At 43.1% G+C, this 20036-nt stretch overlaps 1 protein-coding gene across 3 annotated transcripts in view; it reads right to left on the bottom strand.

Moving 5' to 3' along the window:
• Positions 1-20036, bottom strand: part of LOC143933938 (AP-2 complex subunit alpha-1) — a 149501-nt gene that overhangs the window by 70153 nt on the left and 59312 nt on the right. For all 3 annotated transcript variants that reach the window (XM_077457114.1, XM_077457113.1, XM_077457115.1), the window contains exons 4-7: positions 16764-16957; positions 16262-16391; positions 6758-6859; positions 2658-2766 (exon numbers count right to left, since the gene is read on the bottom strand). In XM_077457114.1, the coding sequence (XP_077313240.1) occupies positions 2658-2766; positions 6758-6859; positions 16262-16391; positions 16764-16957 (535 nt within the window). The remainder of the gene's footprint in view (positions 1-2657; positions 2767-6757; positions 6860-16261; positions 16392-16763; positions 16958-20036) is intronic.

The raw sequence follows: 20036 nt of genomic DNA on the forward strand, positions 1-20036 counted from the left end.
TCACGTGTTCTAGGAGCATAAATTACACATCTAACTTGTTGACTACCTATTACACTTTTGAAGGCCCTGGAGCACCAGGACAATGACAAATGGCACTGGGGACAAATGGCACTAACAGGTGGCACTGGGCGAGGATGGCACTTTTTTTTACTTTTTTTCTTTTTAACTTACGGCCGCTGCAGCCGTTCATCTCTCACTTCTCACACGCTGTCTGTGTGAGGAGGGAGAGCGGTGCTGAGAGATGATCTCATATGAGATCTCCTCTCATTGGACACGCCGATCGCGCTGTAAACGGCTGCTGTGATTGGCCGTTTACAGCGATCTGTGACTGGCTGTGTCCGAGGGACACGGCCAGCACAGAACTTCCCCGATGCGCGCCCACGGCGGCGTGCAGAGGGGAAGTAAACAGGAGGACATCCAGGGATCGCCTCCCGGCAGTTAGCGTCAGCTCTGTAGCAGTCTTTCGGCTACAGGGCGGGCGCGAAGCGGTTAAAAAAAAAAAATTAGTAAAGTTAGCACAATGTTTTTGCATAATGTGAAAGATGAAGTTATGCCGAGTAAATAGATACCCAACATGTCACCCTTCAAGATTGCGCACATTCGTGGAATGAGGCCAAACTTCGCTACTTAAAAATCCCAATAGGTGGTGTTTTTTCAATTTTTTTACTGGTTACATGTTTTGAGTTACAGAGGAGGTCTAGGGCCAAAATGATTGCTCTCACTCTAACGTTCGTAGCGATACCTCACATGTGTGGTTTGAAACACCGTTTTCATATGTGGGCGGGACTTACGTATGCGTTCGCTTCTGCATGCGAGCGCACGGGTACAGGGGCGCTTAAAAAAATAAAATAATAATAATTATTGTTCATTTTACTTTATATATTAGTTTGACACTTTTTCCCCCAAAAATAATTTTGATCACTTTTATTCCTATTACAAGGAATGCAAACATCCCTTGTAATAGGAATATGGCATGGTAGGTGCTCTTTACAGTGAGATATAGGGTCAATAAGACCCCACATCTCACCTCTAGGCTGGGAAGCCTGAAGAAAAAAAAAAAAAAAATTGATTCTGGCTTCGATCGTATTGGCGAGTCGGTAGAAGCACCGGAGGCGGCGGGAGGGGGGTTGTCCCCTCTCGCCTCCCGTAAGAATGATCAAGCAGCGGAACAGCCGCTATGATCATTCTTATGGTATAGGGAATCGCCGGCTGAAAAAGCTGATATCTGTATGATGCCTGTAGCTACAGATATCCCCGCACAGTCAAGGACAACATATGACTAAACATATGACTAAACATATGACGACAGCCGGCGGGCGGGAAGTGGTTAAAATGCTTTTTTTTTTTTTAACACAAAAGGTGTCTATTTATACAATATTTCTAACACATAGCATATACATACCAAAAATTACACCCCAAAATAGATTCTCCTACTCCTGAGTACGGCGTTACCACGTGGGAGACTTCCACAGCCAGGCCACATACAGAGGCCAAGCACAGTCGAGTATGGCCGGGGATGGCTGGGTATCACCGAGTAAGGCTGGGTATCACCGAGTAAGGCTGGGTATCGCAGGGCAAGGCTGGGTATGGCAGTTTATGGAAGAGTATTGGCTGGGTATTGCAGATTATTGCTAGGGCATTGCAGAGTATTGGCAGGGCATTGCAGAGTATTGGCAGGGTACAGAGAGGGGAGGGAGGAACCAACGTCATGACATGACGCTGGTTTACAAGTGATTGCTCCCTCATTTGACAAAGAAAATGCTACCATGATCCGCCGGGTCCACATGCTCTCAAGTGTCCGCCCCCAGGGGGCGTGCGAGAGTGGAATTCTGGGAGGACATCATAGTATGTCCTCCCAGAGTTAAACAACCGCCCTGTAGACGTCATTTGGCTATGGGCCGGTTGTTAAGTGGTTAAGGAACAGCATTTTTTTTTTTTTTTTTAGGTTAACACTGTAAGGTTTATTACACAGATTCCCTTTAAACTCCACTAACACCACGAACATACAACTGTTAAATGTCAAGAAAATTACTTTAACATATAGAGAAGAAAGGAAGGCACACTGTTTGTGGATTACCAAAGATGACATTTATTTAAAAATGTAACAGCAATAGTAATACTCACAAACAACTGTGATTAAAAGGCTTGTCAGTACTCCAGCAAATGGAACCGCGTCTCTAGAAATCTGCAACCTGTACCGGGTGTTAGGGGGGACCAGATGGCATCACAAAGGTCTTCTGTGTTATGAGGGAGGACCCTCTTCTTCGGAGCCACAGCTTTTTTTTTTTACTGCTGTGGTCCTCCCTCATAACGCACAAGCCATTTGCGATGCCATCTGGTCCCCCAACACCCGGTCCAGGTTGCAGGTGTCTAGAGACACGGTTCCACTTGCTGGAGTACTGACAAGTTTTCTCATCATGTGAGTATTGCGGTTACATTTTTAAATAAGATTTTATCTTTGGTAATGCACAAGGTCGACACGCCCTCCTTTCTTCTCTATATGTTTCAATTCTAATGATACCCATCGTTCTGAGGAGGGCAGCAAGACCACTGACATTCCTCACTCTATCCACACTCTATCCAAAGGGTTGGCTGCACCACCCACCTATAGGCTAGGCCCCGAAGTGTAGGAGATTGTGTTAAGAAAATTACTTTACCTGGAGGAGGATAACACTGGAGAAGCCGCAACAGCTTTACAGAGAGCCAGGGAGCAGGGACAAAATAATATGTATAATCCTGCAGATCAGTGGAGGCTGAAGATACAATCTGTGAAAATGGGGCAGAGATATTAGAGAACGGTATTACGATTACTTAAATCATATATTGTTCCAAGCATATTTAAGAAAAAAATTATACACAAGTTTCCAGATGGTCCAGTACTTTCACAAGGCAGCATTTTTGATAAGCTGGCCTTGTAGACTAATTATTATTCATGGTTATTGAAACTTTTTCAGTAACTTATAAACCCCCCCTCCAAAAAAATTCACAAAACAGGTACTGAAATTCCTGCTCATCTCGATGCCCCTAGCTTCCTTAATGTTTTAATGTAAATATGACTAAGAATATGTAAATGGCTCATATCCATTGCCTAGCCACAGATTCACATTCAAGTAGAACAAAACACCATTTTCTTCATTGTGGATAAAGAAAGAAAGGGTTAGAAGACTTGACATTTTTTTTTGCCATCTATATCTCTTTGCAGAAATTTCCCTTCACATCCTATCCCATACCCAAAACAGGAAGGAGGAAATGCCTCTAAAGTGAGGGAATCCGTTTCTCACCAAAACTAATGTTACCACAGGAAGATTTACTTCTTCTGGTGACAACCCAAAATTTGGGACACTCACTTTCAGTGATAAGTAGTAAACAGGACAAATAGAGAAGGTGAATCAACGGGGACACAGACCGTGAAGAAAACTTGACAGGGGTTCCAACCCTTCTCCTACTATTCAGAACTATAACCAATTCCAAAAACCTGGGACACAGTAAAATCTACATAAAAATAAAATGCAAGGATTTGCAATTCTCAAACCCATATTTTATGCATAAGAGAAAAAAAAAAAATAGAAGGCATAGCAAAAATGTTTGACAACTTCAATAATTAGAACATTTTGACACCCATCCTGCCCAGGCCAATTATCAGCGCTGTTGCACTTTGAAAGACAATTGCGGGGTCATGCAACACAAGTTAGGTTTTTTTTTTTCAAATGTGTATGGTTAAATTTCTGGGGTGAAAATAACTCAAATCCATCTTTATTATTTACCCCGTAGGAAAGTTAGTCCACAAACTATGGGATATATATCTGAAAATTGATCAATCCTGATGTACTTACTGACAGCCTATCTAATTTCTAGGGGCCCAAAAATGGCAAGACAGTACAAATATCACCCAAATTACCCTTTAGAAAATTGCCCAGGGTATTTTTTTGGCACTTTTTTTGAAATTGTCATTTTCGTCATAATTATTTGAAAAGTTAAATTAAAAAAAAAAAAGTTTTTTTTCTTTTACACATAATGTCACCAGTGTAGTACAGTGTCCTCATAACTGGTGTGGTGGTGATACAGAACACTGGTGACCGTATGCAAGGAAACATTTTTTTTTTTTTACATACTGTGACCAGAGCAATACAATGTTACAAAAGTAATACTGCTCTACTCTGGGGAAGTGATGCGGATTTTTTTTTTCCACACTGATTGCCATTAATAATTCACTGTCATAAGCAACCATTTTTCTGAATGAAATTCATTAATTCAGTGTGCACTATGGCGATTAGCTACGATCGGCCACAGCCAATCCCATGTTACAGATAGGCTGTGGCTGGCCCTTTCTGTACCGTGTGATCACTGTGACTAATCACAGAACACCATAATAGTACATAATGAATGGAAGCTATCCATTGTGTACAATTGTCATGTGATTTGTTGTGACTGGTCACAGTGATCAGATGGTGCGGGCAGTGGCCCGCCAAACTGATCTTATCCGTCATCTGCAATGTCCGATGTTCACAGTGCCGCGATTCTGGGAGGACGCCATATGACGTCCATGCAAGATTAGAGAGCTCCCGCCCAGCTGTCATATTACAATATGCTGGGCAGAAAGTAGTTAAGCTGGGAACACATACCATTTTAAGAAACAAATAAGGCAATTTAGAAATTGATGGCAGCAATACATCTTAAAAAAAAAAAAGTCAGGACATGGTAATGTTTACCAGGGTATAGCATTTCCTCTTCTTTTAACACTTTGAAAACACCTGATAACCGAGTTGCTGGAGTTTTGGGAGAGGAATGTTTCCTATATCGGGCAAGAATAGGACTTCTACCTGCTCGACAATCCTGGGTTGTATTTTTTGGTTTGCCAAATATTTTGTCGTCAGGTGAAAGGTCTGGACTGCAGGCAGGCCAGTTAGGCATCCAGATTCTACGACTACAAAGCCATGCTGTTGCCATAGATTCAGTATGGATTTAGCATTGTCCTGCTGAAATATGCAAGGCCTTCCCTGATGTCATCTGGATGGGAGAATATACTGGTCTAAAACATGGATATATCTCTGTCAGCAATGGTTCCTTTCCATATGTGAAAGCTGCCCATTCCATACACACTAATGCGTACAACATTACATCAATCCACAAGCAGGTCTCCCGGGCGTCCTACCAGGCCGCCATAAGCAAACATGCCCTATCCAACGGGGAGCAGCGTTGATAAACCCATATACCTGCATGGCACTAGAGGTCCCCCCTCCAATATTAATAGGCTAGATGGTTGCCAAATTTTTAATTTGTCTGAACACAACAGCTTTCCACTTTGCAACAGACCATTTTAAATGAGCTTTGGCCCAGACAAGACGGCCATGTTTCTAGATTATGTTCAGATAGGAAAACTTCTTTGCATGATGGAGCTTTACCTTGTATTTCTGGATGGCGCGGTACACCGTGTTCACAGAGAGTGATTTTTGGAAGTATTCCTGTGCCCATGCAGTAAACCTTCACAGAATCATGCCCGTTTATAACAGTGCGGTCTGAGGGTCTTGAAAAACATGGGCATCTAATATTGTGTTTCAGCCTTGTCCCTTGCTCACAGTTGTCTTCAAATTCTCTGAATCTTTTGATATTGTACCGCAGATGATGATATTTAAAGTATTTGCAATTTTACATTGAAGAACATTATTTTGAAATAGTTTGACTACTAGTTTGACACAGACTGGTAAACCTCTGCCCATTTTTACTTCTGAGAAACGGACTTTCCAAGATGCTCTTTTTATACCCAATCGTGTAACTGACCTCTTGCCAAATAACCTAATTGGCTTCAAAATGTTCTTCCAGCTCGTCGTGGTTAGTACCATTTTGCCAGATTTTTGTTGCCCTGTCCCACTTTTTTTGAGAAGTGTTGCTGGCATAAATTTTAAAATTACCTTTTTTTTTTTTTTTCTTGAAATGGAACATTTTCCGTTTAAGCATTTGAGAGGTTTTCTATTTTTTTTATATATATTTCTATTGTGAATAAAACATGGGTTTATGAGATCTGCAAATCATTTCATTCTCTTTTTTTAATGTAGATTTTATACAGCATACAAACTTTTTTGCGATTGGGGAGGGGGTGTAATGTAAAAAAAAAAAAGAAAAAAAAAAGTCACTTTAAACAGATTTTTTTTTTTTCCTCCAGAATCATACTTACCTAGGTGGATGCAGTATCAAACCGATGCTGCATCTGTGCCCCTGCACTGAGAACCGAGTGATTGAACAACGCTGAGCAGAAAGCTGCTGCCTATCAGACTGTTTTGCTCTCTGCTCTGTTTTAATAATTATGGTCCGGTGAATGGTAAAAGCAGGTGTTTGAGTGATGTTTTACTGTTCTCCATGAACTGCAAAGGCTTTAACAATGGCACAACAAAAATTACACCACAGTCACATTCAGCGGGCAGAACTGCTGCCAGAAGTGACACTTATGTAAAAGGGGCCGCGTCATTAACTTGCCTGCAACAGTGTGCAGTGCAATGTTAAAACAGACTATAGCCACATATTGTCTCGTCACTGACTGTCAAACGCCTCTGAAAAGCAAACCATCTTCCTATTCAGAGGGGCAGCAGACTGCCACATTTGTAAACTTAACCCATAATATTTCTGACGCAGACAAGCTCTATATAAACATACTTCTTTCATTAGTAAACATCTGCATGCCCAAGTGTTTTTTCTTTGTAGTTGACTCCCTTTAACAAAAAACAAAAAAAAAATAAAAATAAAACTAAAAATAAAAACTTACCCGACTGAGTCTGGAAACTGCCAGAGACACACATGTCTTGAAGTCATCTGGATTCTTTCTGCAGAGGCAAGTAATGAGGCTGACAGCTGCAGTCACCACTCCCTGTATCAATGACAAAAATAAAAAGTAGATGTAGGATGTAAAACCAAAAATTCAAAGCAAAACTCCAATCAAAAATAAAGATAAAAATAAAAAACAGCTGGCTAAAGACAAAATAGAAAAAACTGTTTGCTACAACATTCGATGTCAGTCTAGAGATTTCCGTGAAAAAGTTTTATCCCTATTGTAGGGTCACCAGTATGGTATTTGTAAATTGAAATCACATCCTCTCTGAAGCTTCTCTTCTCCAGAGAGAATAAGTTCAGTGCTCGCAACCTTTCCTCATAACTAATATCCTACAGACACTTTATTAGCTTTGCTGCCCTTCTTTGTGCCCGCTCCATTTCCAGTACATTCTTCCTGAGGACTGGTGCCCAGAAGTGGACAGTATACTCCAGGTGAGGCCGGACCAAATCCTTTTTAATGCATGCCGATATTGTTTGCTTTGTTAGCAGCACATTGCTGAACCTATGATCTACTAGAAACCCTGAGACCTGTTCCATCCTAGATTCCCCAGAAGTTCACCATCTAGTGATTAGATTGCATTCATATTTGGGGCTGTGGAAATGAAAGATGAATTTCTCAATTATTGATCGATCAAAATTCTTTTGATCAGTACTCACCTCTCCGACGACTTCTGGGTCTTCAGGGAGTTCCGGTGATGTCACTGGACTCCTTCCCTCTTCCCCAAGTGCCTACGTCTGCTAACGAAGGGAAGGGGGGAGGAGTCCGGTGACATTGAAGTTCTGATTGAACGTAAAGGCTTATGGGGGAGGAGCTACGGATGATGTCAACCGGTGTTGCCCTACGGAACTAACTCGATTGTCAGCTTTACATGCTGTGTTTTTATCATCTTTAAGTGAGTAGTTTGTGTTTGAACACAAAAATGAAATCTTATACTTAAGCGGTAAGCACTTAGATCTTTTCTTTCTACCCAAGACCTGCGTGCTTGCTGAGATCTAAGGAGATGTGAGAAAAGATTATGGTCCGTGTTAACCCTTTTGATACCCGCTTGCATGACCACCTGTTTGCACAGGGGTCCATGCCATAAGGTGAGAGTGATTAGTCAGACCGGAGGTGGAGGAATTTTCACACTACTTTGGAAAAAAAAAAAATTACTTACGTCAGTGCTACAGTTTGAATTTAAAAGGCATTTGTGTGAACTGTGAGGTTAAGTCATGGATTGTGGAAACAAACTAGTGTTGGGTGATAGTGTATACCACATTTACCACTGACTAATGCAGAGTTGCAATGCAAGGAGACCAGCTAAAAGTAGTTGGATCTGTATGTGCGTTATAATTAATCAAAATTAGTCAATCGATAAATACAAAAAATACAAAAAAAAAATTTGATTAAATAGAACAGGAAAATTTTAATCAGTAACAGTCCTAATATTTTTGCCACCCAAATGCATTATTTTAAATTTTTCTACATTAAACCTCATTTGCCATGTAGTTTCCCACCCCATTAATTTGTTCAGATCTTCTTGCAAGGTTTCCACATCCTGCAGAGATTAGAATTAGTTATTGCCCTGCTTAGAGTTGTCCGAAAATACAGGAAATGAACTGTTTACCCCATAGTCCAGGTTGTTTAAAAATAATACAACAAAATATTTTTTTGTAAAGTCTGAATGCTGATGATGATCCCTCAGCCTTGTATTTTTTGAATGCCTTCTCCTTTGCTTTTATATGCATTTTTACATTGGTGTTAAGCCATCCAGGACTTTTGTTCACTCTTAAATTTCCTAATGGGACGCACTGGCTAATGCCCTTAATATGCTCTTAAAGCAAACCCATCTCTTCTCAGTGTTCTGTGTTTCTAAGATTTTATCCCAATTTATATCTTCTAGCAAGGTTCGTAGATTAGGGAAGTTGGCTCTTTTGAAATTCAGCGCCTTTGTGTTCCCCTTGTGTTTCCTATTTGTGCGATTTATACTGAAGCCAATTGACCTGTGATCATTGTTTCCTAAATTGCCCCACATTTCCACCTCCGTGATTAGGTCTGTATTGTTGGTAATCAGTAGATCTAGCAACACCTTGTTTCTAGTCTGTGCGTCTACCAACTGACCCATGAAATTGTCTTGCAAGACATTTAGGAACTGGCAAGCCTTAAGCCCCGTACACACGAGCGGACTTTGACATCCAAAGTACGACGGAATGATTTCGTCAGACTATTCGATCGTGTGTGGGCTGCAACTGACTTGATTCGCAAAAGTCTGACGGACTTTAGAAAATGGAACATGCTTCAAATTTTTCCGCCGGACCCGGTCACTTCGAAAAATTCGCTCGTGTGTATGCTATTCCGACGGACTAAAACCGACGCTAGGGCAGCTATTGGCTACTGGCTATGAACTTCCTTATTCGAGTACAGTCGTACGTCATCACGTTCGAATCCGTCGGAGTTTGGTGTGATTGTGTGTGGCCAAGTCCGCTCAGTCGAAAAGTCCGTCAGAACTCTGTCGGAACTCCGGCAGGACTCCTTCGGAAGTCTGTCGGACATAAGTCCTCTCGTGTGTACGGGGCTTTAGATGAATGGGTGGTTCCGTCTGCCCAGTCTATGTCTGGATGATTAAAATCCCCCATTATGATAACACTTCCCATCCTTGCTGCTAATCCAAATTGTGATAGGATGTCCATCTCCCCCTCTTCCCTCAGGTTAGGGGGCCTAAAGAATACTCCCAGTAATTTTCCCCTTAGCTTCATCCCTTTGGAGCTCTGCCCATAAGGATTTCACCTCCTCCCTAGCTCTCTTATTGATGCGACCGCTCACATTCACTTGTACATTATTCTTGATATATAGGCATACTTCTCCCCCTTTTTTACCCTCTCTATCCCTGCGATAAAGGGAATACCCTTGAATGTTTGCCAGCCAATCATGAGAGATGCTGAACAAGGTCTCTGAAATTCCCACAAAATCGAAATCCTCCTCGTTCAACAGTATCTCTACCACTTTAAAGTGCAGATATAGCCAATGTTTTTTATTTTTTCAGATTTTTGATAAAAAGAGTCTAGATAGAACCCCTGTTGAGTTGTTACTGCTGTGTCACAGATGTAGTTAAACCTGTATTAGTCCTGGTGAAAATTGGCAGCAAAAAATAGGAGCTTATGTATAATTCTAGAGCTGCCATACAAGACAAAACAAGAATTTAGGATGTCTTCCACCTGCTTCAGTGACAACTGTCAATTTTTTAAAGATCTTATCTCAATTCCTGCTGTGTCTCCAGGCCAGGAAGTGAAGGAAAATGTCCCCAATGGCAACATAGACAGCAAAGGATAAACTGACAGGGGCCATAACCCCTTTTCTACCCAATTCAAAACTAGAAATAAAAAAAATATATAAAAAGTAAAAAAATGACTATGGATGTTGATAAAGTACTATACATTTTTCTCAGGACAAATCTAAAAACGTTCTTTAGGCAATATTGCATGCATGGCAAGAAAGGTACGATGGTGTTTGTAAACCCTCCCAGAAAATAAAAAAAACACCACAACAAAACTATGCAGCCTTGCAGTGAGCTTGCCTTGGTCTGTGCAGATTAACGCAGGTCACTGCACATAGTGTGAACTTGCTCTAAGGGTTGAGAGGTTAAACAGAAACAATTATATTACATTTTCCCTGGCCCCACTTTCCCAAAATGCACCCACAGGGCAGCTGCAACACAAACGTGCTGCGTTTTCAAATGCGTGGACTTCACACCATTGTGCGATCCTGAAACATGTTGCTGCTTAGATGCACGAGGGTGCAAACATATTGGCAAAATGCCAACGTTTTGGCACCTGCAAAACAGCATGGATATCCAAAATTTCCTACAGTGGGATTTTGAAAAGGACCCAAGACTTCTTCCAACCATGTTTATGCAAATAGGGCAGCCCATTGAAAAGAAGGGACTACCTACAGAATGTAGCCTGCACAAGCATGCACTGTACCATTTATATTGTTTTAGTCTAACACAGCAAGTGCGCAATACAGTAAAGCCTTTATAAAAACAGAAGGAATTAACATCTCATTCCATCATACTGTACATTCCAAGATATTTGTACTCACCGTAAAATCCTTTTCTCTGAAGTTCATCAACAGACACAGCACCTTTAATCTTGACCTTAGGGTTATATCGCCACCTTTAGAAGAGGACTAGGCAGCACACACACACAAACAGCAAAGCTGTACAGTACTGCCCAGGGGGCGTTCCTACTGGCTATAACCCCTCACTCTGCTACCAGCAGCTCAGTTTGTCAAAAAGCAGTACAAACATAAATTGGAGGGGTGGGTGCTGTGTCCGTCAATGAACTTCAGAGAAAAGGATTTTACAGTGAGAACAAAAATCCTATTTTCTCTTTCGCTCATTGACGGAGACAGCACCTTTCATCTTGACCTTAGGGACATCCCCAAGCAGTGTCAAAAAACGAGTGGTGGGAACAGAAAGAAAACAGAAGTCCTCAACAGAGGATTTGCAAGCTTAACCGATTAAGGACCGCCTCACGCCAATGTATGTTGGCAGAATGGCACAGCTGGGCACAAGCACGTACAGGTACGTTGCCCTGTAAGTGCCCAGCCGTGGGTCGCGAGCTCACCACCGGCGGCGCACTCGCGACCCGGTCCTGAGCTCCGTGACCGTGGCCGCGGGACCAGCAGACCTGATCGACGCCAGCGTCCCGCGAACGGGTCACAGAGCTGAAGAACGAGGAGAGGTAAGTGTAAACAAACCTCTCCTCGTACTTCCTACTGAGGCTGTCACTGATCCTCTGTTCCATGTTATAGGGACAAAACAGTGACGTCAGACGCCAAGCCACGCCCCCTACAGTTAAAAAAATAAAAAATAAAATAAAAAACACACACTTAACCCCTACATTGCCCCCTAGCTGTTAACCCCTTCACTGCCATTGACATTTTTACAGTAATCAGTGCATTTTTAAATTGCACTGATTGCTATATTAATTAGGGCTGAAACAACTAATCGATTAATCGACAACTAATCGATTATGAAATTAATCGATTACCATTTTCATGATCGATTAATCGGCCAGTAACATAATGGGGTTAAAAAAATAAAAAATAAAATGAGCCCTGTATAGTACAAAAATATAATCACTACTGTAAATATTACTTTCACTGTTCTACAGTAAAAAAATGTAACCCCTTCCAGTAGTGATTATCTGCTTTTTTGTACTATAAAAGGGCTAATTTTAGTTTTTTTTTCTTTAACCCCATTATGTTACTAAACGTCTTAGGCCTGGTTCACATCTATATGGTTTATTGGTGCTTTTTGCAGAAATGCACTACAGTTCATTTACATGGTTTCCTGCATATTTGGAAAGGGTCAGGGACTTTTAACACAAAATAGTGCTTTTTTGGTTCAATATACTTCAATGGAGAAGCTGCAGAAAAGAATGTATTGCATTTTTGCAGCAATTTGTGTTTTTTAATCAGCCCAAATTTTTGCAAAAAACGCAAATTGCAGTAAAATCACGTGCGCAAAAATCAAAACGCACAGCAAAAAAGCACTGCAGAAACAGATCAAAAGCAAAAACTGCATAGGTGTGTACCGCGCCTTATGCTGGCCTCAAGGATCAATTTTCAGGTGAGAATATTCAGATGAAAAATCTTTGTACATTCGCTGAATGAAAGAATTTTGTTTGAAATTTTCACTTAATTTCTGAACAAAAACCACATCCACTGCCTGAAAATTCCTTTGAGCAAGAAGTTTTCTATTTCCAAATTTTCCCGTCAATGTGGTTGAAAATGAACGTCAATTTTACCCACTTTTTTTTTTTTTTTTAAGGTTATTAACCGATTAATCGATTAATTAAAACAATAATTGACCAACTAATCTATTATGAAAATAATCGTTAGTTGCAGCCCTAATATTAATGCCAATGGTCCCAAAAATGTGTCAAAATTGTCCGACTTGTCCACCATAATGTCGCAGTCATAATAAAAATCGCTGATCGCCACCATTACTAGCTAAAAAAAAAAAATTTAGAAAAATGCCATAAAACTGTCCCCTATTTTGTAGACGCTATAACTTTTGCGCAAACCAAGCACTTATTGTGATTTTTTTTTACCAAATTATATATTTTTGGGGGATATTATAGCAAAACTGAAAAAATAATTAGTTTTCTTCAAAATTGTCGCTCTTTTTTTTTGTTTGTTTATAGCGCAAATAATAAAAACCGCAGGGGTGATCAAATACCACCAAAAGAAAACTATTTGTGGTAAAAAAGGGCATCAATTTTGTTTCGGAGCCACGTCGCACGACCACGCAATTGTCAGTCGGTCCTTTAGCTGGAAAATGGTCTGAGGTTTAAGTGGTTAAAACAGCCGCCTGCAAAACCTTGCAGCTGAAGCATGCATCCGAAGATGTGCTCACATTAACCTTGTACAAATAAGGGAAAGTGTGAACCGACGAACAGGTCGCCGCTTACACACATGGGAAAACGGACACTTGATGTGGGAAAGTCCAAGAGGCACCAATTGCCCTGGTAGAATGTGCCGTGATAGAAAAGGGGGGCGCCCGCCCCCTTATGGCATAAGCCTGAACCACAATCTGTCTGATTCACCTAGAAATCATGGCCGACGAGACCGCCAGGCCCTTCTTTGGACCAGCCGATACAAACAGCGAGTCCGACCTCCGAAAAGGAGCTGTAGCAGACAGATACACCCACGGAGTCCGGGCCACCTCCAAAGAATGCAAAGCAACCTCTTTGGGAGGAGTCAGGCGAGGACATAAGGATGGAAGCACAATGTTCTCATTTAGATGGAAGGTCGAAACAACATTTGGAAAAAACGAAGGTTGCAGGCGCAGCACCGCCTTATCCTTATGGAGGATCAAGCAGGGAGACTTGCACGACAAGGCCACCAACTCAGAAACCCACCTTGCAGATGTAATGGCCACTAGAAAGACTAGTGTCAATAAGAGGATCTCCCTTTTCAAAACAGCAGTTTCTGAAGCACCAAATTCAAATTTCAAATCCCAGGCAGCGGTGGTCGAACTGGAGGGGGCCACATGTCGAACCTCCTGAACAAAAGGTAATCACCAATGAAGGAGTCGCCAAAGGTCAATGAAAAAAACAAAAAAACAAAAAAGGGGGGGGGGTTTGGGGGGACACAGCCAAAGCGGATATCTGCCCCTTAATGAAAGTTTCTGATCCACTCCTCGCTGCAAAAACCGCAGGATCCTGGAAACTAAATATGTACGTGGATGCCACCCCCATCTCCTCAAACATGGAGATGTAAGCCTTCCACATACGATGATAAATCTGAGAAAAGGACTTCTGTGCCCTTCCGCGGAGGCATAAATCAGCCGAAAACGCCTCCATGGAGCCACCAACGCGTCCAACCGGGGATCCCTTGTCCTGGCCACAAACCTCTGTACCTTCCGATTGAGCCGAGAGGCCAAGAGATCCACATTCGGCGTGCCCCACCTCAGGCAAATGAGCTGAAATACTTCCGGATGCAGCGACCTTTCCCCCTGGTCCAGCAACTGACTGAGGTAGTCCGCCTGCCAGTTTTCTGAGCCTGGAATGTATACGGCTGACAGAGCCAGTACGCTCCGCTCACTGTAGTATATGAGCGACCTTCAGCGCTGCAGCCAAGCTCCTTGTCGCTCCTTGATAATCCCTCCCCTGTGTCATCCACCAGGTGTCTGTGTGGAAAGTGCGCTGCTCTAGAAGGAAACAAGCACCCTAGAGGCAAAACTACCTGAGGCGCCAAGAAAATGGCCACTGAACTACTAGAAAATGGCTGAAAGGCAAAAAACTGGCTGTGGCTACAAAAAAATGGCCACATCCCCAGGAAAATAGCTGCAGAGCGTGTGACAGCCTCCCCACATGTCTCACACAGCAAACACCCCATCATGGCCAAGAAACAGGGAAGAGGACGAGCGGACCCCCAACACCCAGTGCAGCCCCCTGCCAGGACCCCTCCCCCCAGGACCCGCGGCCAGGTGCGTGCACCCCCATGTGTCCAGTCAAACAGCAGCCCACAGCATGGGGAGGAGGGCAGGGAAAGCGAGGAGAAGAAAAGGGAGAGTGAGAGACCCCCTAGTCGACCTCCCAGGGAGTGCCCAGCTGCTCCAGCCTGCCAAGACAGGTGGAACCATACTTACCCCTCCTGCAGTGACTGCTGGACGCATTCCACAGACAGACCCATCACCTGAGCAGTAAGAGGTGGCTGTCGGCCATGGCACACTGACACGAACAGCAGTAGCCCGGTCGTATGTGTGCCCCAGAGCATATAGCTCACCTGCCACCCCTGGACCAGACGTGGCATGTCGTGGCCGACCCAGCACGTAGCTAGGGTCTGCACACGCTCAAGGGCCAGGCTGGGGAGACTACCAGGATCTATATTATCCTGCCTGTCACCCCACCGGCTATTGATTGTAAATCACAGGAATTAAAACAGCAGAAAAATAAAAAATTCCAAGGACCATTGGTCCCCACAGGGAGCCAGGTCCTTCTCGTAGACTAGGCAGGAAAAAATAAAAAATGAGCTGCTGGTAGCAGAGCGAGGGGTTATAGCCATTAGGACTGACCCCTTGGAGGTACTGTACAGCTTTGCCGTTTTTGGGTGTTCTGCCTACTCCTCTCCTAAAGGTGGCGATATAACCCTAAGGCTGGGTTCACACTGCTGCGGGGGGAGATCCGGATGTGATTCGCACCGCAAATCACAACCGATCTCCGTAGCGATGCGAGTTCAGCCATACAGATAGTATGGCTGAATTCGCATCGGTCCCGCAGCAAACTCGCACGGGACCCTTTTTTTGGTCCGCAACAGAATCTGATCGCATGGGGGTTCACACCATGCGATCCGATTCCTGTGCGAGTCGGCAGATCGCACTGCGATATGCGGACGGATCTGGGGGTGTCATTAACATATTATTGACACTCCCAGCCGTCCGCATAGGGCAGTGTGAACTGCCGGCGGGAGTAATGCAATGCGGGAAAACGCCGCGGATTCGCGGCGTTCCCGCATCGCAGCGGTGTGAACCCGGCCTAAAGGTCAAGATTAAAGGTGCTGTGTCAGTCAATGAACGAAAGAAAAAAAGAGAAATATTCACCATTTCAAGAGAATGTGCAAATCATTGCTTTACATTCAAAACAGCCAACTGCAAATCCAGAATCACTGGTTTGCAATATAAAATATAACATGTAGTAGAGCCATTTATTCCAAACTGCATACAGTTTCAGATATTTTGGCCTGGTCGTTTGGGGTACAAATAAATTGATATGTTTGACTCTATCCACTGTCTCGTAATAGGGAATAATACTTTTTTTTTTAAATATGTGATGGAATGGGAGTCTGTATAGTGAAAAATGTAAAATAAAGCAGGAAATCCAACATTTGCCTTATTATAGTACTTAACTAAAATACCAAAGAATTACCTCCAGACAAATCTAAAGCACGTACCATGTGTTGATCATTAAGGAGGTGGACCACCCGTGATGTCCATTCACCCATGGGCACAAGGTCTGGTGAGGTCTTGTAGAGTCTTAACAAGCAAAGAGCTGCACTTTGCTTTACGCTGTCCATTGTGTCACTATTAAAAGGACATGACAAGAAAATGGGTTAGGAGGATTGCAGAAGTTACTCTCAGCAGAATGGCCGATATCATGCATCCAAAAGGGGAACACCAGCATATCTGCTAAAAACACGCAGAAGAAACGTTTCTGCAGTTAACAATAGAAGGGCAACAACACTACAGAACCTGCAGTTTTGCAGACACCATCTCCTGCCTGCAATTAAATATTGCCACACTGATTATGTCCACTCAGAATCTTTCACTCTCAAATTGGCCCACATGAATAATTCATTTCAGGCCATTCCTTTAAACCCAAGGCACCACCGGCCTGATTTCCACTTTCAGCTGGCATTTGGCAAGCCTCCCACCTATGTTTTAGAAAGCAATTACCCAGCAACAAGGATTCTGGGGATCTCTGATGCAAAAGCTTCTGCCATTTCTCTGCTGCCAACATTGGCGATGCAATGCAATGCCAGGCACATGAAAGTGGGGTTGCGGCTGGCCAGGTCGTTCTTGATTGCATTATTAATAAGGCGGATTAGTTCACTGTTGGAATTCACCAGAACAGAGATAAAAAGGTAGCCCTAGAACAGAGAGGAAACAAAATTCATTAGAAAAGTCACTGGCAGTACCACAAATAATTTCTTATGCTCCTAGTATTTATTTATAAGATTTTGTTTGTGCTATAGGCAAACATTTAAAAATAACTTTTACTAAGGAAAGGAAGTTCTGCTCCCTACAACCCCATCCTCTGCAATATAAAAACACTTTCGTTTTCATTTTTATTTTATTTGTTTTTAAATACATATGTCTTTCCCCCCCACCCTATTCTAGCCTAGGCAAGATGGACTTGTCACATTTCCCGGGACGCTGCAGGAACAGGGTCTCACAATGGTCAATGGGCAGCCTGGCGTGCATCACGGGGGCGGGCTGCAACAGCCCAGAAGAGAAAGTTGAGCTTATGATTTCAGAGGAGAAGATGGTAGTACATGCCCCAAAATGCGGCACCTGAGCAGTGGATCACAGTAGGACAAAATGGGATTCACTGGGCAGGCAAGTATGCAAATTGAGGACAACCCAGTTTAACAGTTAGGTGGTCAGGGGAAAAAAAAAACAAGCTGGGGTTGGGGGGGGGGCGGGGGGAAATAGAGACAGGGAATGATGTTTCTGTCCAAAAAAAACAAAAAAAAAAAAAAACAAACACAAACATATTAGCCATCTCAATACACAACATTTTCACCCCCTTCGTGTCCAGTCGAATTTTTGGATTTTAGCGCCGCCCCACTTTAAACAATTGTGCAGTAATGCGACACTGTATACATATGACATTTTTATAATTTTTTCACACAGAGCTTTCTTTTGGTATTTAATCACCACCGGATTATGTTTTGCTAAATAAATGAAAAAAATAAAATACATTTTCTTAGTTTATAAAATTTTGCAAATCTCTTTGTTCATAAATGTAGGCCGCCAAAACTTATTCTATTACATTTCTTTGGTTAAAAAAAAATAAAAATAAAAAAAAATAAAAAAAAAAAACACACCACAACCCAAATCAGTATATATTATTGCCAGGACAAATATCCCCCAAATGACCCCTTTTTGGAAAGAAGACCATCCAAGATAGAGACGTGGTGAGTTGTAAAATCTTTGGAAAATGAAGAAATTAAAAAAAAAAAAAAAAAAAAAAAAAAACTTGATCATCACCCCCAGAGTACTACAGTGTTGCTATGGTGACGCTGTACTTCTCTGGTCACAGTATGTAAAAAAAAAAAAAAAAAAAAAGCGGGGGGGGGGTTGGGGGATCCCTAGTTAGGCTTACCGGTAACGGTATTTCTACGAGTCTTTCAGGACAGCACCTGGAGAGAGCGCAGCTCCACCCACTTTCCCAGCAAACACTGCAGTCAGTTTTCTTTAAAGACCGGATGCTTCCACCATGGCCTCAGTTGTTCAAAGAGTACCTCCAGCCATGCTGAAAAATAGATAAGCAGAACATAGCAAATAACACCACGTTTTACAATACAATTAGGGCGGGTCATCGGCGCTGTCCTGAAAGACTCGTAGAAATACCGTTACCGGTAAGTCTAACTAGGTTTTTTCTCCCTACGTCTTTCAGGACAGCACCTGGAGATAAGAGGGTACTTACTCTAGGGTGGGACCACCGCCTGCAAAACCTTTCTGCCAAACGATTGCTCTGCTGCTGATAGCAAGTCCAATCCGTAGTGGCGGGTGAAGGTGGATAAACTTGTCCATGTGGCCGCTTTACAAATCTGACCTGGAGAAGCCCCTGCTCTTTCCGCCCAGGACGTTGCTACTGCCCTTGTTGAATGGGCCACTACCCCTGTGGGGGGGGGGGGGGGGGGGAATACCTCCGCGTTTAGGCTCCACTCTGATTCCAGTATCCTTTCTCTGCTCAGAAAGTCTGCCACTGAATTCAGATCTCCTTTTAGGTGCACCGCTGTTAGGGACCCTAAGTTGCTTTCCGCCCAGGACAGGATCTGAAGGGCCGAGGAAAGCAGCGCCCTGCTCCTCGTGCCTCCTTGCTTTGTTATATAGGCCACTGCTGTCGCATTGTCCGATAACACCTGGCCATGCTGCCCTCGTACCAGTCTCTCGAAGGCCCATAGTCCTAGGAGAATAGCTCTTAGCTCCCTCCAATTGGATGATCTCCTGGCCTCCCTGTTTGACCAATTTCCCTGAGCCATTTGGCCTTCCAGGTGGGCGCCACAACCCCAGGAACTCGCATCCGTTGTCAGCCTTGTCCCCATGGGGAAACACGAGAGCAGGCCCCTGTCCAGGTTTGAGCGGTTCCTCCACCACCAGAGCTTCCTCTGAACTCGAGGAGGCATTCTGATCTACTTTTCCAGGGACTCCCCATAGGACCAATTTTTTAAAATTGCCTGCTGGAGATCCCTTGCATGAAGCCATGCCCATCCCACTGCTGGAATTGATGCAGTGAGGAGACCCAGTACTGACATAGCTGACCTTATAGAAATTGGTAGGTTTGTCTGGACCCTTCTCACGGCATCTTGCACCTTCTCTATCTTTTCCTCCAGGAGAAAAAACCTCTCCTGTACGGAATTGATGGTATATTCGAGGAATTTTGTTGACTGAGACGGGATCATATTTGATTTCTCCATGTTTATTATCCAGCCAAGACTTTCTAAGTGACTCTTTGTCCCCGCTAGGTCCTCCTCTAATAGTTCCCTTGTCTTGGCAAATATTAGGTCTTCTAAATAAGGGACAATCGATATGCCCTTTAGTCTGATGGGGGCTAGAGCTTCTGCTACAATTTTTGTAAATATCCTCGGGGAGGAGGATAGCCCGAAAGGAAGAACTCTGAACTGGAACTGAAGGTGCAGAGTTGAGCTTCCCATCCTGACCGCAAACCTTAGATATTTCTGTGATACTAGGGCTATAGGTACGTGGAGATATGCATCCCTCAGATCTATGGACGCCATAAAACAGCTTGGGGTCAAGAGACCCCTCACTGAAAAAATGGTGTCCATCTTGAATTTTTTGTACCCGATTGCTCTGTTTAGTATCTTCAGGTTTAAAATCAATCTGAATTTTCCTGAAGGCTTTTTTTTATCAGAAAAACGTGGGGATAGCAACCCTGTCCCTCTTCTTTGGGGGGAACCTTCACAACCACCCTCCGTTGAA

The sequence above is a fragment of the Lithobates pipiens genome, unplaced genomic scaffold (assembly GCF_037356315.1).
Source record: "Lithobates pipiens isolate NorthernLeopardFrog02 unplaced genomic scaffold, aLitPip1_a1.2 Scaffold_27, whole genome shotgun sequence".
Lineage (NCBI taxonomy): Eukaryota > Metazoa > Chordata > Amphibia > Anura > Ranidae > Lithobates > Lithobates pipiens.